Source organism: Diadema antillarum, unplaced genomic scaffold (assembly GCF_040938485.1).
Source record: "Diadema antillarum isolate AM-2024a unplaced genomic scaffold, OU_Dant_1.0 seq00000300_RagTag, whole genome shotgun sequence".
Classification (NCBI taxonomy): domain Eukaryota; kingdom Metazoa; phylum Echinodermata; class Echinoidea; order Diadematoida; family Diadematidae; genus Diadema; species Diadema antillarum.
The window spans coordinates 1,799,263-1,823,371 of record NW_027271323.1 but is presented as its reverse complement, the minus strand read 5'-3'; the positions used below and the strand labels follow the sequence as shown (position 1 = coordinate 1,823,371).

The following is a 24,109-nucleotide window of genomic DNA, read 5'->3' as shown; positions in this document are numbered from 1 at the left end:
TCCCATCAAACATCTCATCAGTTTGATGGGGAGAAGGTATGAAATTAGTGCATTGACGCTACCCATTTTTTTCAAATGCGATTATCTCAGAATTGTGTTTTTGCGCTGCGCAGCGGTTTTTGTCGGTTCGCCGTATCACCGACAAATTGCGTCATGGTATTTTCACAGGAGAGGTAAAATGATTCACAGAGTTCAGGGGCACAGAACACTTTCATGAGGGGAGGAGGGGGGATGGTTGCCTGGTTGCCACCTCCCCTCCCCTCCCCCCCCCCCCCCCCCCCCCATCGAGCATCTGTTGCCTCTTGGGGCCACTTGGTCAAGAAAAGTTATAAGTGAGGACTGTGAGGGATACTAGCGATTGATCAAGAAATTGTAGTTGTTTTTAATAGTAAAGCTTAGCATATTACAGCTCTTTCAATATAAACAAAAGACAGTGACAGGATAAGGGCCTCTTGTGATTTTTCTGGTATGTCAAATTTAAAGGAAAGACATAATTTACAAGTTTTACTTCTTGATAGTTTTCTTTTCATATTTCACCCTTAGTTTTACGTCTTAAAATCCACCTTTGTTAGTATACCATTGCATTTATGAATACTTCTAATTTTTGTGTACTGTATGCATTACAAGTAATTGTTTACATTTCATATTTGTGTCATGTATATTATTGTGAGATTTTGTGAAATATGAGATAAACAAAACTGAAACTGAAAGAATAAGACGAAAAATAAGACGGGAAAAATGAAAAATAACAGGAAACGGGAAAGAAATGCAAAGAAAGAAATATAACAAACAAGGGAGAGAGAGAGAGAGAGAGAGAAAGAGAGAACGAAGATGGTAGAGAGGGAGAGAATGGAAGTGGAAGTGGGGATGGAATCTTTATTTGGGAAAATTGATGAGAAAGTGAGAGATGCAAAACTTAAAATTTTCGTCCCTTTGCACGCATGTCATATGATTTTTTTTTTTTACATTTTCTAGGGATTTTATAGAGTGTCAAATGTGTTACACGTGTGTATGTTTGTGTTTTTCCTTTTGCTTTATTTCCTTTCCATTTTCAGGGTTTGCCTTCTTGACCATCTTGTTCCCATGTGTATCAGCTCCAGGAATATACACAGCAGCTGCAGCTGAACTACGTGAAGATAAGATACATTACAAGATACATTATGTCACCATGACGACATGTAACTTTTGTCGATGTTGACTTGGCAACATACCTTATCTCACCATGACGACATGTAACTTTTTAGATGTCGATTTGGCAAGATACATTATGTCACCATGATGACATGTAACTTTTTAGATGTCGACTTGGCAAGATACATTATCACACCATGACGACATGTAACTTTTTAGATGTCGACTTGGCAAGATACATTATCACACCATGACGACATATAACTTTTTAGATGTCGACTTGGCAAGATAAATTATCTCGCCAAGTCTCCAAGTCGAATGGCACTTTAAAGCTTCCGTACGGTTCTGCTCATGCCAACTAATTCAAACTACACACCTCGGTTCCTCGGTCGAACTGGGCAATGGAGCTGCGCAGTGACAAGGCCACCCTCTCGACTCGTGATAGACGTGATAAACGCAGGAGCTCGAGTAAACGCAGCCCTTGTCAATTTTTCATGTAAATTTCCCGTATTTTGTTTTTGCTTGATTTAATCTTATGCGTCTTGTCAAGTAAACCATTGGAAGGAAGCGCTAGCCTTTAATGCTCCTCTTTATCTTATGTTTGTTATTCAGATTGCATTATTCAATACACGCAACATAATAAACAGCTGAAAGCAAGATATTATTCAGTGGGGTCAAGTTTTAAGGGCGAGTTTCTTTAATTATTTGTCTCCATCTACAACCAGCAGCGCTGTCAGAGAAACCAAGACACGCTTTTTTGTAACTAAAAGGAGAAAATGGTATCACAGGAACAGCGTTGGAAAAATAATGAACCAATGTATAGATCAGAATAGCAGCAAAGAAAAAAAAATCATTGCATTCATGTATAAAACCTGAATAACAAAGATTGTCCCTGACAACCAAACTTATTTACCTGTCAATGAAATTGGCATAAAAGCTGATGGGATAGCTGGGGGTAAATGGTGGGGGTTTCCCTTTCTTTGTCCTTCCCAAAATGGAAGGTATTCACCTAGAAATTTATTATCACTTTTTATATTTATTCATGCCACCTTGCCTGCATGGCCTATCAGTCTAAACCGAATTTTCACTTTACGCTTTCAGTGTTGAAACTATTGTCGCAGAATCTATTCTGACACCTATTGTGATGTTTCTATTGACACAAATGCAACTATTGGTTTCGCCTTTCTTAGGCTTGTTATTTTTTTTTTAATGATGACGTGCTAACCTGCCTGCGGGGGAGGTTATCAAGCAATGTAACTAATATCATTTCATATGTTTCACTTTAAGGGCACTATTCCCGTACTGCAATGGTTTTTTACAATAGTGTATCTCACCCTCGGGGAGAGTTGAATGTCTCACAGTTATTTTGTTACAGATCACTTAGCACATTAACATGTGAAAGATCTCTTTCCAAGGCCTCTATACTTGCGTGTGCATTGCTTGGCAACATAGATCCCCAAGTTGCCATTAAACTTTACAAAATGTGTTGACGTTGCTAGAAGATGCTAAGCAGGCGGTCTTTATAGCGAGGACAACATAACAATACGTTCATTATGCGAAAATAATCAGTGCAAAACCCCCTCATCTACTGTTGATATGGTGCCCAGAAATAGGTAAGACCTGATTACGCAACATCGAACCCTTGGATAGTTTAATGGGGAATTCCACGCCAGTAATACGCCTAAATTAGTTTAATTAAAAAAAGAATGAAATCTTACTAAATACAACAGTAACAATCTAATTAAGATCGCCGAAGAAATGGGGAAATTATGAAAACTTGAAGTATCATTGCATTCTGCAGAACAGTTCTCGCTCAGTTGATATGGACATACGAATGAGTGAGTTGATGTCATAACCTCACAACTTTCCAATGAAAAAATGAAGATTCAAGTTTTTTGTTTTGTTTTGTTTTGTTTTTGCTATTACAGTGTAATACATAATGCTATGCATCTACGAATATGGCGTGTATTCAGGTAAAAGTCAATGATTCCTAAATATTAATCACTAAAGGCCACCTTACAAATACAACTGTCAGTCGCCCGAATGGCCGACTTTGAATCTGAAATAAACAAACGTATGTATTCTGAGGCTCTTTTGATTCATTTCGGATCCAAATTCAGTCAGTCGTACGACCAAAAGTCGTCAAGAGTGATTCCTTGGCCTTGATCTGCAGGTTTACTAATGTATACGATAAAACTACTCAAACTCTTAATTCAAAATTTGTTTTGGGCACCATTGTCATGCTGCTACATTGCACTCATTATCTAAAGGTGTAAATGATTTTATTGATGTTTAGAAGCAATAAACCAAACTTAAGTATGACCTATCTAAATCATCCGAACTGATGAGAAACAACCATGGCCCCTTTTCACACATTCATTGTTCCTGTCCGTTGTTTAGCGCTGTTTTTCCTTCAAGTAGTGTACAGAACCTGCAAAACTCGTGTGGATTTAGTGGTATTACATGTAACCAGGACGCATAAAGACACCGCACACTGTACGACTTTCAGTCGCACGACTGACTTACTTCACATCTGAAATAAATCAGAATAGCCTCATATTCTTACTAGAATGATTTGCCATTAGAGACACGCTGTTCCCCTATTGAAACTTAGGATTGTTTAAAAGTAGATTATGATATGTCTGTTTTTTATATCAAGAAATATTTTTACTCAATGACTTATACCCACACAGTTTTATCAGTTGTTCAATTTGTGCAATAGATATTATTGTTCGTCGTTTTTCCTATAATTTCAATGTTTTGTTTAATTAGAAACTGTTGCAGTATTTACTTGTATTTGAAATTGTTGTATCAGTGTTTTTTTGTTTAATTTCTGATTGTATTCCAATGTATTTATTCTTTTTTTCTTTTTCTTTGTTTGCTGGTAACTGTAATTTTGCAATATTTTATGTGTTGTGCTTTAAAAGGCGCAGATGAAAACTAGCAAAGGCTGACTTGGGCCACCCTTTTTACAGATGTGAAATAAATAAATAAATAGATACATAGATAAATAAATAAATGAATAAATAAATAAACACGCTTAGGATTGTTTAAAAGTAGATTATGATATGTGTGTTCATTTTTTCATACATTAGATCAAATAGGTCGATCCCACCTTCTCTCGCTGTGTGTACACCCACTGCAAATATTAAATCAGTGTCTTTCTACTGTACTTTGACCTTCAAATGCCACTTAAAGGCCATCGCGCACGATAGGACTCTCTGTCGCACCATTGACTGATTTTGGATCTGAAATAAACAAGCGGTCAGAGTTAGGCAAGTCCAATGTTCCCCATGGTTTCTGACCGGCAAATTTGTAGTCTGTTATCATATCATGAAAGTAAATAATGTATGGTGAATTATCTTAATCATGTGAATTTCTGAAGTGATGCCTCTGATGTTGTCTCCCCAATCAGTGATGGTGTGACACCATCTTGTTTAAATGAGTTAATCGTAAATTTTGAACGAATTTCCGATTTTCTTAAACTTCACCTATATGTCCTATACTTATTGTTGCTGCCTAGGATCATTCCACGTTATGTATTCTGGAGTGGATTTCTATCTTTAATCACAAGTATCTCCACGCAAGTTATTTTTCCCCCTTATTTGCTTCCTGACTTACTGGTAAAATTTGATTGGAGATTATCACAAAGGCCAAGAAAGGTAAAACTGGAAAATTCCCACCTCTCCGGTGGGGTAATTGGTAAATGACATATTTGTAAGCATACGAACTTGGAATAAGTCGGGAAAGTCCCATTCCCAACGTCATCTCTCCCTCCGTCCCTTCCCCTCCCTTCCCCTCTTTCTCACTCTCTCTGCCTGTTTTACACAAGAGCGCACACACACGAGCACAATCAGCGAGCACTTACCGTGTATGTGTCGTCGCGAAAGGAACACTCTAAATTGCAACGGTCTGAATGGAAATCATCCTTCCATATTTGCCTTCAAGCTGAGGTAAAACGCATATTATTACTTCTAATTTTGACCACTCCCTCTATATTGATTTGAATCATTTTCAAATGTTAGAAAGTGTCTTTATCTAAAGAAAAAAAAGAAAGAAAATTCCAATTATTTGATTGTTATTTTCATTTATGAATCGGCTCTTAATTTCATTAAAGTATCATAAGAACTAACCACCGTTTCATAATATTGAGGATAATTTCTACCAAACTGAGGAGAGTTGATGACATTACAGTGTACTGCATACAGTAATTATAATTAGTTGCGAAGAATTAAAGAAAGTAAGTGCGTTTCATGTTATTCTTTTCCCTGTTTGATTTCATGTCAAAAAAGAGAACTGTTAAAGATTTGTATAAAGGCCAGTACAAAATCTCTCACTTGTAATGTCACCAACTCACCTTCTTTCCGACGATGCAGATGGGAATTTGAATACGTCACAAGTGCATTTTTAATTTGAATGCCCGATTTTACTTGTTTATTTGAGAAAGTAATGAAATCTCATGCTGATGAAATTAAGTTGAATAGACTAGTTACTTTTTTTAATGTTGATCTCGGATATCATTCAAAACCATTCGAACTTTAATGATCGCGTTGTTAACTCGAATACAAATCAGATGAATTTGAGCGGGAAAACCTATGTTAGCTGAGCATTTGATTTCACGCATCACGGATCATTCAAATTCACTATATAGGGGCAATCAATTTACTTAGCTTTAAGTACATTGGGCTTCTTGATGAAGACGTTTATTTTGCTATATACGGTGTTATGGTTCACTTGTGTATTCTGAAATTTCAACTTTACGATAGTAAAATTGCAGCGAACAAAAACGCTGTAAACAGGCGCATCATGCTCCATTTATTTAGATTGACGTACAAACAACCATAATGGTGGAGGTTGAATGACACCTAATTCGAGGGGGAAAATCGACTATACATTAACACTCATATGAATGATATTTACATCTTTTTTTTGTTTTGTAATTGATGTCTAATTGGTTTCCATATGTGGGATTATGTGAGATCATGTCTGTCAGTTTGCCTTAAAATTGATGCATTGTATGGTTAATGTCGGGGCGTTGTCTATTTTAGTGCATGCGGTGTCATCAAGGAGTATAACATGTAAAAATTGATGTGTTGTTTGGATACACGGCTGATTAGACCTTATCATTTAAAATTTCTTGAAATGAAAACTGAAGAATACTTCTCTCCCTCCCCCCCCCCATCCTCACCCCATTACTTCCTCTTCATACTCTTCAAAAAGTATTATCATATCTTCTTCATTAAGAAGATTGCACGAAGTAAGAAATTGATTACCTGAAAATGAAAATGAACGCCCAAAATTAGGGCATCAAGACTTAAGCGTGGATTTTTATTTCCTTTCATTTCATTTATTCATTTCCATGTGCGGTGTAATATAAATTGTTCCAAAGTAGCATTAATGATTTGCACAAGATGAAATGTCATTAAAAAATAATGATATTGAAATGCCCGATTATGAAAATGCATCGCTTGCATTTGGAAATTGAACGCAATGCGTAAATTTGATTCGACGGAAACGAAACTGAGCTCCCATTCATTGATCGCTCGGATTCTGAACTTGAATGCCCAAATATTTTCACCTGCGTGCGCTGTATCGATTTGAATGTTTATTTTTTAATTGAAATGACAAAAGTTTGAAAATGATTGGGAAGACCTGGGAATTTTGTCACGCTAAGTACCCTGAACATTTAAAAAACAACAACTAAACCCCAAATAGCATGTATTATTTTACGAGTGTTTTACGAGGTGATGCGAGGTGATAACATCACCACTTAATGAATTTTGCGGGAAGATGCAACTAATCTGAAAGGCAATAAAACATTTGCAGCATTTACACAAGGCAGCATTTGTAACCATTTCAATGCTACCAGTATGTTGAATTATTGTATTCAGTTTCATTCAGACAGTTGACTTGCAGGTTAAAGACTCACACCCTGTTTGAAAAGTAAGGGGACAGCAAGTTCCTTGATTTCATGCACATCTGACTTTAGTGCTAAGTTGGTCACTATGAGAAAATAGCATCATAGTACCTTTCTTACCAATGTCACACTGGGAACACCTTTACGGGTGCAACTTTGCACCTTTCACAACAGCATCACAACTAGGGCACCTTCAAAGGTGTAACTCTGCACTTTTCTGATCTGAAAGGTGCAAAGCTGCACCCGAAAAGGTGCACCCAGTTTGAGATTGGTCTGCACCTCTAAAGTTGCAAAGTTTAACCTATTTTTTTTCTCTGTGTGATACGTTGATATAAAGTGATATCCATGTGTGGCAGTAATTCTTCCATTTTATCGGTCCACAGGACGTGCTAAGCGAAATGATGATGACACTGTTGAGTCGTGTTCTTCTCGTGCCCTGCGTTCTTACTCTGCTTATAGCTCAATCAGGTAAGAGACTTAGTCCTGCGGGTTTTTTTTTTATCTCGTTTATTTTAGTTTGATAATTGTATTTTTAGTGTGTTTTGATGACAGTGTTTTTATTTTTAACGCTCATTGTATATATTTATAGTAGAATGCATTGCATGGGGGCTCACTTCCCTATGGCATCAGAAAAAAAAAAAGATTACTTTTGTGGGCCCTAGCCCAATATCTCGATTCCCTGTTCGTACTATTATGTCATTCGCGAAATGTGCCATTTTCATGTGAAATTTACGTTATTTAACTGTTGACTGTCGTTTTCATTTTGCTGAATAGATAGTGATAATAGGGAAGATGGTGATAATTGAAATGATAATAATAACAACAGTACTAATAATGATAATAATAATAATAACACTAATAACAATAATCACCATCATAATCATCACCATGATCATCATCATAATGATAATGATAATAACAAGAATAACTAGAAAAGCACTCTGAGAGCGCAGACCTCCGCCAAGCAGTTACTTTCCACCCATGATCTTCCTCTTCCCAAAGAGATTTTTTCTCCTCACTACCACTGGGGAAAAGCTCTTTGGGCTCTTCCATAGAGATCAGTGATTTCCATCCATAGGTCTGCATGCTGAAAAATTGCCCGATTTCCCCAATATAGAATCCTTTGTTATGTCATAAACCCTTGCACTGCGCGCCTTGCCCTAGCAGAAACTAGAGCACGCACAAATTCTCGGATCACTACCAAAAGTTAATCGTTTGGTACTTGTATCATTCTCAACCTTTCCTGCAAGTTTCATCCTAATCCGTTCGCTACTTTTTGAGTTATTTTGCACACGGACAAACTAACTAAAACGAACTAACGAACAAACCAACGGTAACGAAAACATAACCTCCTCCCTTGGCGGAGGTAACTAACGAACAAACCAACGGTAACGAAAACATAACCTCCTCCCTCGGCGGAGGTAACAAACAAACAAACCAACGGTAACGAAAACGTAACCTCCTCCCTTGGCGGAGGTAACAAATAAACCAACTGTAACGAAAACACAACCTCCTCCCTTGACGGAGGTGATAATGTGTACTTTGAATCGCGATTGACACAGAAAACCGAATAGTATTTTACAGAATGTCCACGGTCCCTGGCACAAATGAATTTTTTAATGCCTGATACGTTCTAAAGATGATATTCCACGCTACGACAGACTTTTAAATCAATAAACTTTTAATAGGGCGAATAATTATACAGGTACTGTTTGAATGCTGTCTTTTGTACAGATTGTTGTGGCCGGAGACGGCGGAGCCCGCCCCCGCCACCACCGGGTAAGTTGTACACAAAGATCGTTCAATGTCATGTTTGTGCCTGTTTTCGTATTTCTCATAAATTCATTGTAAGAGCATTGCCAGTATTATTATTATTGCTGTCTTTTTTATATTTTATTTCAAAGTCGTACTCCCTTTCAGCATGATTTTTTTTATCATGGCTACTACTAAAACACTGATCAATTCAGTGCTTATTTACGTCGATGCAGGGCAATTTGTCAATCACTTGCAATGAAAGCATCTCGACGGAAGAATTTCATGAATTTGAATAATTACGCAGTACCCGCTGCATGCTAGAAGCATTAGAACCAACACTTGCTGTCGGGCGAAAGCTCGGTGGTCTAGTGGAGATGACGCCTGTCCGGTGATCAGGAGGTCGTGGGTTCGAATCCCGCTCGAGTATGTACGCCCGTGAATTTTTATCATGGCTACTACTAAAACACTGATCAATTCAGTTCTTATTTACGTAGATGCAGGGCAATTTGTCAATCACTTGCAATGAAAGCATCTCGACGGAAGAATTTCATGAATTTGAAAAATGTTTATCTAATCCATCACAACGCTGCATGCAAAATGTGCACTCTGGTATTTATTGCGATGATGCTATTCAAAGTCACAAAAATTAATGTTCCAATACAATTCGTGCAAGGCGTGTCCACAACAACCTTTGCAAACAAAAATGTTTAATCATTTAGTCATAGTTACATGAGAGAGAGATCCAGTAGTGATATTCTTGTCCATGGAGCATGCATGTGTACAATGGTCGACCTGCTCACATCCTCACTATTTTGCTTAAAATTTTACTGTAATTTCATATCTTTAGCTCGAAATTGTTTCTCTCTGGTGGATTTGAATCATCTAAACCTTTTCGAATGGCATAATGGATGCAAATACGAAAAGTGAATACTGATCAGAAATTTGTGTGGAAAGTATTCTGGTTATTTCATGATGGTTATCAAATGTTTTCTATCAGTGAAGACAACTTTAGGTGTCAAAGTCCAACTTTTCGGAGTTGTTCGATTTTCCTCTTTTGACTCACCATGGAGCAGACAGGACACCGCCAACATGGAATTACCCACACACGTCATGCAACAGCGGACAAAACAGATATTTGGGAATCAAGCGTGCCGTAGAACCTGTTAGACAATTCTGGACCAATCCTAGAGCAAGCGAGGGAGGCTGTTCCGTCGCACACTATAAGTAAGACTGACTGTCTCTAATGTTTTTGAAGTTATATATATGCAGTATATCATAATATGAATATATGTAATAATGTACATATAAGATTTGATGTTCAGGAATTAGCTCTTCTGCAAATGCAAAAAGCTGTTGACTGTTTTCGTATACTCCAAATGGATATTAAGACATGCAAAGAAATACAACACACGGATTTGAAGTTCCATGGCATGACATATGCAAGACTTGTAAACAAATAAGCACTGGACCAGGATGCCATAAAAGATGTAGGACCATAATTTCTTTTTGAATTATATATTTTAGTGGCGAGAATTAGGTTTAAAAAGTGGGTGTCCATATTACTGTTGATAGTGTTTTTTTCTCATCTGAGTGGTCCAATGCCTAATACTGCACGCATGCCAGCGCTAGCTACCACGACCAGGATAGCCGGATTGCGTCCAGTGAGCTTTGCAGTCAAATTCAGTCTACTTTATTATAAAGCAAAATTCGACCAAATCGGATCACTCTCAAGCATACTTGAATTTTATTTATGCAATAATAGGAGAAATACCCATATGTTATACGGAAATAAATACCATACCATACCATACCATGTTAATCATATAATACTGATTTGGTGAAGATGTGCTGTCTTGGAAAAGCGTGCCAATACCTAAAAATTAATGTCATGCTCAATACTGTAGACTTTACTAGTCAACTTGTATAGTTACTGTACGTAACATATTTCAAGCCCTTTATCTTTACCTGACATTCTTTAATGTGTTAAGTGTTTTTTTATTTCATCAATTCGGTGGCGTTTTTTTTTTTTTTTTTTTTCAACGAGTTGATTTTTTTCTGTTAGTCTATCGGGTCACCAATTTCAGAATGTCACTGTTCCCGTGGTTCTGGTGGAAGGGTGACCAAAAGCAAGGTTTGTTGCGAGCCTTAAACGTATCATTCATATATTTGATTATAGTCATTATCTTAGAGACATATATACCTGCATAAAGGTCTTGTGCACGTGTATTTGCGAGGTCTTTGTCTGTTTATGGGTGACCGAGGGACAAGGCCAGGGAGTATAGGCAAATACATGGTAAAATAGAATTCGTTCGATGCATATTGACTGTTTGATATAGAAGAGATAGTGAAAGTTTGTATGTATTAACTCTTCCCTTGTTATTACAGCCCATATCTTCCAAGTCGCTTCGGTCACGGTAGACAGCAGTATACGTACACGGCCAGAGACTGTGCTCCTGCTCCAAACACAGCTGTCTGTAGAGTGAACATTGATGTCAGAAGTAAGCACTGCTTTTTCTTTAGACATGATTTAGGCTTTGCAACCTAATAGCCGAATTCAAAATACAAAAAACAAATCAGAATACAAAACTTATCGAAGTTAATCTTCGAGAAGTTTTGCTAGACAGCGACTGTGTCTTCGGCTGTACAGGGAGTTAGCACTTTGAAAGAAGTACACGAATTGTCCGTCAGAATGGTATGATTACAATATTATTTATAATAAAAAAGTACCGTGATTCGAACACCTATTATTCCAATCAATACGAGACCTTGTGGTGTTAGTTTTGTGAATTACTAATCCAAGAAAGAGGTATCCGGCAAGAAGAACGATTTGACAATTATCAATAGATTTATGATAATTCATAATCAATCACCTGAACAGCTGACAGAAAAGTTCACCATTAAATAATACTATCTTAAATAGTACTGAACGTACTATAGTAAACATAGAATCACCAAGAATCAAGAACCCTTATCGCAAATGTGACTTAACTAGAAAACAAAAAATACAATCATAAACATCATCAATAAAGGAACAGCAATTCCTCAGAATCAAAATTACAACCTACATGTATTTTTTTCCTATCAATCAGTTGACACTTGTGATGCCCACAAGCCACCCTCTAACGGCTACCACACTTGCTCCACGACGAATGGAATATCCTACGGGACCGAATGTATCTACGGCTGTTACGAAGGCTACGAGCTGGTAGGGGGTGCGAGCAACCAGCGGTACGCTCGAAAATGCGTCCAGATTCCCACTTCTCCGGGCTACGTCGACTGGGACAGGCCTCTACCGTCATGTCGAGGTAAAGACAAGGTGTTGACTTTAGGATTATAACTTTGGGAATTGAATATGTAGCACTCTGCCTTTTAAATGAACAGATAAAAGCAGTCGAGTGGAATTAACTATAAGCGTCTTACTTTATTTTTCACTTTCATGAGTCGACGCAAGTTCTTGACGTTTAGCATGTTAACTTTACGAGTTACGCAAAAAGATGTAGACCACCAGAATTGACTGACACGCTATACTATGGCGAAAATATGTGACCCGCTACAACAAAATGATCCTAAAGTCGCTGACGGCTGAGCCGAGGAAATCGAGTTTGAAGTCACATCATCAAAATTGGTCAAAACAACCGGATTTCTGTTTTTGGCATAATTTTGTAGTCTAATGTTTTGTCTATCATCTGCTGAAATTTCGAAGCTAAATGATCAAAGAAAGGCAAGATATCAGTGTTTTTCTGGGCCATGATTTTCCGACTTTCAACGTAACAGAAGCGTGTCCGAAGATTTGGATTTAGCGCCGCAGCTAGACTCCGCCCCTAGCAACGAGGGAGTGATCTAATTGGTCAGTGCGTGGCATTCTGATTACTGATTGGTCATGCGTAGGCCGCTGACAGCTATTAAAGCTTGAATGAACATCGCGGAGGTCGCTAGGAGCATGCCTATTGTCAAGTGGTGGAAACGGTCTCGCCTCCCCTTGATCATGATAGCGTTGGAAGGAAAACTTTGAAGGCGTTTTTCTCGAAATTCTAATTTCCTCAACCACTTGACATGCGCTAATAAAATCACCGATATCTCCGCAACCGAATACTTTTATGAGTTGTGCTATATATGAAATTAAAGTAGAAAAGTAAGGGAATAATGTCATGCCATTTTCAGAAAATTCTCCTCCCCCGACTTTCGGATCCTTTTGTTGTAGCGGGTAACATATATATTGTGCACCTTGGCCAGCATCTTCGCTTCTGCATCTTACCCTGTTTGTAGTATCTCCAGTTAGTTTATGTAAATGGTATTCGAACGTATATTGTGATATTCAAAAGTGGATAGAAATGATTATACGATAGGCTAATCGAAGGTGACCATACATTTTACGTTAGCTTTGGTAAACAAGATTATGAACGATTTGATGATACAATAAACCTGTGCTGTAAATCATCAAATCGTGAATGCAATAATGCCGAAGAATCCAAGTGTGAAGGAGTGATCAAACACTTTATTTCAGAAGACCAAATGTTACCCTGCATCACAAAACCAACAAAAAGTCGCCAGACACAGATTTTTATTTAAGGGCAGATTCAGAAAGAGCAGACTCTAAGCTTTGAAATGATGTATAGTTCAACTGAAATGGACTCTCCTAACCTACTTACATATTGGAAAGAAAGCACAAACTCTGGAAAAGTGTGAACCGAGAAGAGGCTCCGAAGTACAGTGTCTATTCAAGCGCTTAATTTTCACCAATTCCGTGCTAGCTGTGCGATGAATGGGTCAAAAAAACAGGGTGTAAACCACCTGAGCAACAACAATGAAGAGTTTATCAGATTAGGCTGCAATTAAAGATACTCTATTGTAACATTTTGTCCGTGATTAAGGCCAACTTTCAAAGTAGTAGCGTTATCCCTTCAAAAGTTACTAGACTTGAAAATAAAGAGTGTTTGTTTGTTTGTTTGTTTGATTTATTTATTTTTCTTCCAACACAATTTCATACATAAATCAAAATTATTTTCAGTAATATCACATGGAATATCAGTAAGCAGATTACAAGTACATGATTCAAAGAAGGAAAATCGATGTGTAAATTAATTTCATTAACAAATTATAAATCGAATAAAATTTTTCCAAATAATTATCTGAGAAATTATGCGGAAGAAGGACTGCCACTATAAACAAAAGCTTGAGCACGTGGCAGCCCAGGGACCTATCTACATAATACAAAAAAAAAATATATTGTTTGCGGAATGGAGAAATACTACAAAATATAAAACACTGTAAATACATTATGTTTTTTTTATATATGTATAGTGCATAGGTACGAATAAGAGTAACGTGAAATATGATGATGATGATGATGATGATGATGGTGATGTATGATGATGTTGACAGGGTAATGATGAAGAAAAATGTGATAATGAAGATGAAAGTGATAGTGGTGATGCTGAAGATAATGGGAATGAAATGAAATGATAGACACAGAAACATTGCGTATATTTATTGTAGTTTTAAATCCAATTTACAGGAAAAGAAATGTGATCATATACAAAGCAAAATATATATTCAAATACTATATTCATAGATTGTAATCTGACAGTAATGTTGTGTGCAAAGGGATATCAAGAAATGAAAAGGGGCCTCAAAAACATACCTTATCTCACTACTCTACGAAAAAAAAAAGGTTGTAGAAAAACTGCTTAGAATGCACTTTCCCATTCATTTTATGAACCCATATTCAAGAATAATGTTGAAGAAGGGGTTTTCTTTCAGAAAATATGAAAAACCAAATATTGTCTTGGTTGACCCGTTTAACCTTTTTTTTGAGTCCTCAGGTAAAATCAAGGGATGCGACTTGTTCGTTTTGTGGTGCACGGTCACAAGTATAATTATTTCTCTATAAATTCCTTAGATTGGAAATCAATCCATGAGAGAGGGACAAATCCGATATCAGACTTAAAAAATTAGATTGATTTCTAAATCTATCAGATTGATATTTTCAATCTAATTTTGGATGATCTAAATGTAGGGAATTTAGAGAATACGTTCATTATGTGTGATATGCACGCAGGTGTTGGAAGAATTAAAAAAATATTCCGTTACACAGGACAGGGCTTTAGGTGTGTAGTCTCTAACAAATGAAATAACAAAATAAAAGTATACAATTAATACATTTACTGTAAGGGTTCTTTAACTCAACAGGAGTGTTCATAATATTTTATTATGTTCTATGATATGACTGAAACTATCTTGATTTCTAGACTTTTATTGGTGGAGTATCAGATATTCTAGTTTTAATGTTTTGAATAAATCAAGAGCAAGAGAAATTACGTAATGTTAGAGTTATGTGTACTTTCATCCAGACATTACATGCAGCGTCCTGACAAATCCTGAGAATGGAAACGTGGTATGTACCAAAGAAAACAAGTACGAAAGTATCTGCTCCTATGAGTGCAACACGGGTTTCAGGCTTCCAAACGGTTCGCCAAGAGATACGGTGTGTCTTAAGACGGGATGGACATCACCTCAAGTCCACAACTGTGAAGGTAACTTTGAAATCATAATGTCCTGTTTCATTAGGGGGAGGGTGGGGGAATGATTGCGTTCCAGATTGATGTCAATTTTCATACAAATTGATGATCATGTTTTATTGGAATTTAAGAATATAAGCCAGTATCATATGGAAGATCTACCGCACCTTCACCCTCTCGAAAATTGGCTTAGGAGGAGATACACGTTACAAGGATCCTCGCCATTGATTAAACAAAGAAGGCTAAAATTTTCCAAAGGGTCGTGTAAACTGACTAATTCAGGTTTTGAGCAAACCAGCGGAAATGCCAATCAACAGAACAATCTAAATCATTATGACTTTTACATAACAAGGAGTAGAATTAGATGTTCGCAGTTCCGTATGTCTGTGTGCTTCACAGTTGCTGTTTTTTTTTTTCTGTGTTCAGTTCTGTAATCAAATGTTTTATCTTATGTTGATCTCTTGTTCCTGTTTAACAAGTTTTGTTTATAATCATGGGAATCACCAGTCTCAATTAAAGAAGTATACAACGAAGAAACCCTATTATTCGATTTCTGCTATATAGAGCATTTAGAAACAATTTTATCGCGTGTAAAGAGTCATTTAACTTTATTTGCATAGTCCAAATTGTTATTCCTGCTCCCTTTGTGTTTCGGATCTCATACATTCATCATTATTGTTATATTGTTTTGTTTTGTTTTTGAGTTGTTTTGAGTTGAGTTTTGGAACACAAGCTGTAACATAACATTAGTCAGTCGGATGGCCATGAATCAAGCTTGTTCACGGAATAATCATGGTGCCCATTTTTGTGTTTATTTGTGTTTTCGTTTGTTCATTCCCCCAAATGTCACCAACGAATCACTAGATGGGGAAGGACCGAGTTTTGACGACTGCCAACATATATCTGGCTGCCCCTCCAACCCGATGGTGTTTTATGCCGAGCCCAACGCTACCGAAGCTTTTGTGACGTGGTTAAAGCCGAATGCGTCAGACAATTCTGGTGGCTTAGTGACTATCACCGATTCACCTCTCCGAAATACCCCTTTACCCCAAGGTGTCTACTCTGCAGAACATGAAGCCACCGATGAAGCCGGAAATAAGGCTCTACTCAGCCTTACAATCATCGTTCAGAGTAAGAACCACATCAGTGAATGATATTGACCTTGGATAGACTGGCTTTAACCCCAGATGATCCAAATGTCATAGAAAGTTCATTTTCATGCATGAATGTACCACAATAATGACAATTTCAATTGAAATAAGATCCCATTAAGTCCCCTACTTATCCTGTTCATTTGTGATTTAATGATAGGACAAATTAGAATTGTTATTTTGTTATGGTTCGTTATGGAAATGTCTAATATATTCCAAGAGGGTTCAGTTTCTTCTTGATCCTTTCAGCCGTTTCTTCCCGGGATGTTATTGACAGCAATCTTTACTGGAAGTGATTTGTAACTGTGGCGGTTGGCATTCTATATTTTGCTAACTGTATTCATTTTGGTTGGCGTTTTGTACTCAAATCCGTGCAGTCATTTATTGCCCGTATCTCGCAACATCCGAGGGGCTCCGATCAAGTTGCAGCCACGGCACAAGGCGGGGTTCCTTCTGCACTTTTTCCTGCAGCATTGGTTATCGTCTGGTGGGTGAAAGGACCACTATCTGCCAGGGGGAGGCGTCTCAGCAGGGGGAGTGGCTTAATCAGCCCCCAACGTGCGAAGGTGAGTGACTCAGATCCACGAATGACTATTTTTAGATAAATAATTTCATTCCATATTGTTTGCTTAAGTGACATTGTTAATACGCAAACATAATAGTACAACATTGAATCAAAATAAGACCCAAAATATGATAGGTGCAATGCTGTTTACAAAACACAAACTTCAGACTTTGTCCTAATAAAATAGGGCATTATTACACAGATTGATATTTGATAGTGTTTGCAATTTGATATCATCCAAAATAATACCTTTTGTTACAATATCGATGCACGCAACAACTCTGATAACGACCCTACCAGGAATATATTTTGAGCATAAAGTCTGATAATTCTTCCTTTTTGTAGATTTATCAATGTGGGTCACTGATTGCTTCTTAATACTTGCATGAAGTTTCATCTTTTTATATCTATATCTTGAATTCTCTGAGGTTATGGATGTTTGCCATCCAACAGGATTTTCGTCAATTGTAAAAGATAATAGAGAAATTAGTGGACAGGACGCAACAACATTCATTTTGGCATGACACCATCAAAGTAAACAAACAAACAAACAAACAAACAAACCAGCTTTACGAGCATCGATAAGTTTAGTCTATGAAATCTGCATGCCTTATCCGATATTTGACATATTTTGAGCGAAGAAGAGATATGGGAAAGAGGTTGAAATACAAAGGTTTCCTTTTACACTTGGCAGAACAATTTGCATCCTTATCATAATAACGCTTAATAACGTTCAATAGTGTTCAATGCTCAATACTCAATCTGAATTGAATTGAATTAAATACTCTCACCGTGAAGCTATAAAATGCATTGGTGGAAGTTGCATTACTTATGCAGGTCTTAAATTGTAACAAAACATTAATTTTTCATTAGTATATGCAAATTGCGTAAAGACATAATGAGATTAATTGATTATGTGAAACCCATTCTCATTATGTTTGTGCTTACAATGTATTTGTATCTCGTCACCATTAGTTCTAGAGTGTCCAGATGCTCCCAGTGTTACAGACGGTTCATTGGAGACGAGTCTCACATATCCAATGTACGGATCTACTGTTACATACCAGTGCGACGTGGGCTACACCATCAACAACAGATTCTTGAAGTGCTCATCTCCGCTGGGCTCCGAGACCGCCTCCTGGGAGGGGGAAACCCCCGTTTGCGAAGGTAGGTGAAACTTTGACAATGGTACTTAAGTCATGATGTATCTAGACCAGTGGCTGATTTATACATCAATAGCTTTACGTGACCTAGTAGTCGAGCTGCTCTAGTCGAGCTTCAGGAGCAGCGGGGGGGGGGGGGGGGGGGGGGGTGGAGGGTGGAGGGGGGAGGGGGAGGGGGGAGGGGGGTTCTCTACCAGTAGTGCAGTCGTATTGTGTGCACGTTTTCATGGCTGGTGTAGCTTTGTGAAATACAATATTTATATTGGTCATAGCTATGGGATCCCGTAATAAAAGTGATAATGAATACGATAGCGCTGAAGGATGCAGTTCATTAAATTCGAGTAATTTAAGAACCTTTCAGCTCACATGTTTCTATATCGAGACCTCGCAAGTCAAGTTAGACTTCTTCAAGTGTCTAATCAGACATCCTGCTTTCGAAAATAAAGCAGTTATCAAGTTGATTCTTGTTTATAGAAATTGTCTACCATCATCATTTTTCACTTCGTTTCTTTGCCCCACGTACTATGGTCATTAGTTGAAACCTGTACCAGACCGACGCGGTATGGCATGTCAGCGGTGGCTGGTTCGAGTTGCACACTGAACGAGGAGGTGCCATACGGAGAGATATGCGAGTTCCAGTGCGATGAAGGGGACACCATAACGGGCAACAACACCATACTGTGTGGGACGGAAGGGGAGTGGTTGCCGAGAGTTCCTGCTTGTGAAGGTCGGCATGGCAAACACAATATCCTCGTAGTAATCTACTTCTTTATGTCTATGTAGATTGGATATTGCAAGGATGGTACAGTACAAGTGGAGATGAGAATTGGGCTTTTAACTTTTTGTGTGTTACCAAGAAACCACTTACGAAATAGTACAGAGCATACCATTTTAAGAGGACTTCAACGTTTATTGGATGAAAATCGGTTTTAGAATCGCTGAGACATCCAAAAACAAAAGTAAAACAAAGCCATCGTAATAAAAGTTGGGTCCCACACTTTATTAGGATCGTTCTGTTTTGGATATCTCAGCCATTTCAAAACCAATTTTCACAAAATAAAAATTGCATTTCTCATGGAATTGCATGCTCTTTCATATTTCATAAGAGGTTTCTCATTATCTCACCAAAAATGCTAGAAACCTGAAGATAGGTCTCAACCAAAACTATACGATCCCTTTAAGCTCGTCTCCAAATGGTATTTTGAATGATGATGTGAAAATAATGAGATATGACTACATGCATCACGAATTTCTATTATTTGCGTCATGCTACTGCAGAAGTATAATAAATACAGTAAAGAGGATTGTCGCAGCTATTTAGAGGTCGAAGTGAGAGCCAATAGATTAGCGAGCATCAGTACGGGGAAACCAGAGGTCAATGACTTCACTTCGTACTTCTCATTCTTTGCTATTCTTTGCTTTTAGTCATCACCTGTCAGGGCAGTGCTCTACCAAGCCCCATAAATGGCGGGAAGAACGGTTGTCCACTCTCCTCGGAAAGGTACGGCACTCAGTGCACCCTGTACTGCGATGTCGGATACCAGCCATTGCAGCCGGTAACGAGGACATGTCTGGCCGATGACAATGACAAGGGATACTGGAGCGACAACGGGACCATCACGTGCTCAGGTAAGGGACAAATCTTGACAACAAAAATCTCAAATTATAAGGTACCAGGTACTGTTATTTTTCCCTATTGTTTACTATGAATATTTCAATTTCTAGAACTTTGATTTCACGTTTTATCTATGCTCAATATATGAAGTAAGAAGAGAATGCTCGGGACAGATAATGAACTTCTAGTAACAAAATGGCTTTTATCTGCCTCCTCAAGAAAAAAAAAACCTTTTAACAGTGCATGTTTATTTCGTCATGCACCTATAAAATCCAATTATCCCCTCCATCGTATTTGTCTCACACGTGACAAGCTGCGACTGTGCATATAATCGACTTGCGAAGGCACAGCCTCTGCAGTGGGTGTGGGAAGATATCACTGCTAGACCACGTGACCTGTACATGCATTCACTATTGGCTGCCCTTACCATTGTATTTGTCTTGTTATTACAAAGGGATGCCCATCGTGAATGGATGACAACAGTTACAACAGATGCTGATTGGTTAAAGAAATTAGAGTATAACAGAATAAGACCAGATGGAAGTCACAATATCAATCTTTTATATTCTCATCTCATTATCAGTTAGAGCATACTTAATTGAATATCACCTTTTTTGGCTGACATTTCCATTTTCAACTCCCTAGTTGTTAAGTGTACTCCACTTCCCGAGCCAGAGAACGGTTACATAGCGACGTGCACCCTGGAGGGAAATAGCGTCAATGTCACAGCCCTGCAGGAGTACAACAGTCGTTGCCAGACGGCTTGTGACAATGGCTACACTCCTCTCAACAGCGCCACAAGGAGGTGTCTGGAAGATGGGACGTGGGATGGAATTGATCAGATTTGTGAAGGTACGTCAACATGAACAAACGCTGCATAATTTCTATCTTAAAGCTCACCCGGGCACGGGGTGACGGACGCTCTGATTTGATTTAATCCCATTGTTTTACATGCTCTGCATTTTTTGTTAAGGGGCAATGCCAAGTTTGGCGTCAAGTTAATCAACATTTGACTTGAACGACAGGAAAGAATTTGAAACATTCATAGGATATCTGTACGCAGGAGAAAATAAAAGAACACTGTTGAAGAGAGCGCCATCACAAACAGAGTATTAGTTTTATTGACGAGTAACGGCAATCTATTATTTATGTCTGTGTGTGTGTCCTAGACATAAGAGTAAACAGAGTGATCAGGCAACAAGTATGTTGTGTCTCACTTAAAAAAAGAATGTCTCGTCATAAAGCATATTCATTTAGCCTAATTTTAGTGTTTTTTTTACTGCTGAAAAACAGGCAGCTAATCAAATAGCATGCAGTCATATAACCCTTATAGCACAATTCGTCCTGTTAGTGGCATAGTCTTTTATAATTATGAAGATTTAGAAAACGCTTTATTTTCGCGCAATCAGGACGTCATGATTATAAGCTAGTCCATAGTTCCACTTTGCGTACGAGCAGCAAAGGTAATTGTGTACCTACATACGTTTGCTTCTTAGAATCACTGAGGTAATTAGGGCATCTGTGATGATAATGATTATTCTTATGGCCTTTATAAGTATGGTGCTTTCTAGCGCGTCTACCTGACAGCAAGACAGTGTTCCATAACGCGTATTATTTGACAATAAAGTACATTATTAACATGATAAATGTGTTGATTGAAAGAACTTTTTTGTCGCTTAGTCTACACATAATTCTATAAATTGTAATATCGGGCATGGTACCACTTTGAAAACGAGTGATGTACCTTACCAACTCAGAAAAGGGGTTATAAGTGCAATAATCAGCTAATTACTAATCGGCTTATATCAATCCTTGTGAACATAGACAATACGCCTCCAACGGTGGACTGCCCGTCTGATCAGATCCTCATTGCTGGTGCCAACAAACTGCAAGCTATCTTCACCGGAGATAAATGGGAACCGGTCATAGTAAGTTTCTTTGCTCTATTTCTTGTAAAAACAGCATGAGTGCTTGTCTTTTCATCCTCGTTTTCAATTTAGACGGCAATGACGCAACAGCAATAAATCAACAATATCCACAACTCTTTCATTGTGTTTTTTTTACATACAAACCAAAAACAGTTCTGCGTTTGTCGAAGATTTAGCAAGTATTCTTCAAACTATTACTCCTTAATGATTTTAAAGGGACTGTACAGTACTGGTTGAGGAGGGGGCTCTTGTTTAGAACATTCCTAAGTGAGATAATGAGAAACCTCTTATGAAATATGAAAGAGCATGTAATTTTAAGAAGGATTCAACGTTTATTTGATGAAAATTGCTTTTCAAATGGCTGAGATATCCAAAAAAGAGCAATTCTAATAAAGTGTGGGACCCACACTTTATTACGATTGCTTTGTTTTACTTTGTTTTTGGATGTTTCAGTCATTCCAAACCCGATTTTCATCAAATAAACTTTGAATTCCTCTTAGAATAGTATGCTCTGTACTATATCATAAGTGTTTTCTTGGTATCTCGCAAAAAGTTAAAAGCCCAATTCTCATCTCCACCAATACTGTACTATCCCTTTAAGAGGAAGCCGCAACTTGTTTCCCTCCTTGACTTCGTGTTGAAATAAGTACTGTGTGCACGTCATCTAAGAAATATTTGACAGTGGTATGCATGGATTTAGATCGCATTAAAAAAAAAGTAAACTGCAGTGAGAAAGCATCTGTGCACGCCCGATAATAAACGTAAATGTCGCAGCATTTCGCAGTGGGATGGAGGTTCTACCACCTCTACCATTCTACCATTCATTTAATGATGCTGGTTATTTGGACGTCAAACTACATGAAAAGCAATATTCAATACATTCGTAATTGGTAGCATCTAAAGTTGACCAGTAAGTTCTGCATTGTGATGGATGCATTTCAAAGGTTGACTATTGACACATTATTTTGTTTTATTTTGTTTCTGTTTTTTCTTTGAAGGCCCATGATGGAGACCTCCAATTCGAAGCTTACCTGCATCAGGTGGATTCCCAGGTGGTGGATGGTGGCAATGTTCCCACCACTCTCTGGGAAGGTGACCACACCCTGGTCTACAAGGCTACAGATGTCGCCGGCAATTCTGCCACATGTTCTTTTGGACTTGAAGTCAGAGGTGAGCCATTTATTTGTGTATAACAATAAGTACACCAGCTCCTGTCAGAAATAGGACTCTATTCAATTCATCACTAGTCCTTTAAACAATATTGTTGAGGATAGCAGAAATGTTATAACATATTTCAAAACATGAAATGCCTCATTTTTCATGATTTTCTCGGAAATATCAATTCTTAGTTTTGTCACATTAGGCGATGATTCCGTGACGTGGTAAGATCATATTTTGCAATGCTGCCCATGTCCATGCATGTCATCAGAAAGACAGATAGTAACAATGTTTATAGATATTTTCCTGGAAACGTTGTCGAACGTGGATCTTAACAATGAATGATAATGAAATAAAACACGTCATTAAACATTAAAGATATATTTCTATCAAAATTCATATTGACAGCTCCCGTGTTGAATTATGGCCTACATATTTGCCCAGGAATGTGCAATGTGTCAGTGTAAAGAAAGTACCAAGGTTTTACATGTAGTCCTAATTCGGTTCCTAAAAAGTAAAATACATTACTTCTTCATCATCCATTTTATTGATTTCATGTTATGCTTAATCTTCTGTGTGACCCAACTCATCGAAATCTAGACACCTTGCGCAGATTTTGTTATTGTTTGTTTGCTCGTTTATTTATTTGTTTGTATGTTTTCTTCGGGCTATTTTATCATCCAGTTACAAGATGTCTAGCTTTGTATCCACCTGGCAATGGAGATGTCACCCTCATTGTTGGTCAAGGTACATGCCAAGGTGGGGCTGTGTTCGGGTCTGAATGTCGAGTGTTTTGTGATCAAGGCTACCTTCTCTCTGTGGCAGACGAAGGGGACGATGAGTCGTTTACTCTGACATGTAACCGAACGGATGATACCACCACAGTAGGCACGTGGAGTGAGACCACACCTCAATGCGACCGTGAGTTCCCCCATATTGACTGTATTCATTTAGGCAGTTTTTTTTTTAACTTGAGCAATAGAAATTATGAGATGATGGCATCATTGGCCCAATTATTTGCATATTCATATCAACTCTTCAAGAACTGTTGGACAAAAATTAATTCACAAAACTTCCCACCGTCCTGAATTCCCTTATGTAGTGCCTGGTATCTTATTTTCGTATCATTTTCTTTACTGTGCTTAGGAATTTTAAGTCTTTCTTTTTCATACTAACTTTTTAATGTCCCTTATTGCCATTTATATATT

At 37.8% G+C, this 24,109-nt stretch overlaps 1 protein-coding gene across 1 annotated transcript in view; it reads left to right on the top strand.

Moving 5' to 3' along the window:
• The first annotated feature begins 1,532 nt into the window (after positions 1-1,532).
• LOC139730281 (uncharacterized) overlaps positions 1,533-24,109 on the top strand; it is a 62,104-nt gene continuing 39,527 nt past the window's right edge. Inside the window, exons 1-15 of the mRNA XM_071641160.1 lie at positions 1,533-1,599; positions 7,432-7,516; positions 8,783-8,827; positions 11,189-11,301; positions 11,893-12,108; positions 15,154-15,336; positions 16,186-16,452; positions 16,850-17,038; positions 18,013-18,204; positions 18,736-18,927; positions 19,626-19,829; positions 20,461-20,667; positions 21,640-21,743; positions 22,742-22,913; positions 23,586-23,822. Of these exons, the coding sequence (XP_071497261.1) occupies positions 1,533-1,599; positions 7,432-7,516; positions 8,783-8,827; positions 11,189-11,301; positions 11,893-12,108; positions 15,154-15,336; positions 16,186-16,452; positions 16,850-17,038; positions 18,013-18,204; positions 18,736-18,927; positions 19,626-19,829; positions 20,461-20,667; positions 21,640-21,743; positions 22,742-22,913; positions 23,586-23,822 (2,473 nt within the window). The remainder of the gene's footprint in view (positions 1,600-7,431; positions 7,517-8,782; positions 8,828-11,188; positions 11,302-11,892; positions 12,109-15,153; positions 15,337-16,185; positions 16,453-16,849; positions 17,039-18,012; positions 18,205-18,735; positions 18,928-19,625; positions 19,830-20,460; positions 20,668-21,639; positions 21,744-22,741; positions 22,914-23,585; positions 23,823-24,109) is intronic.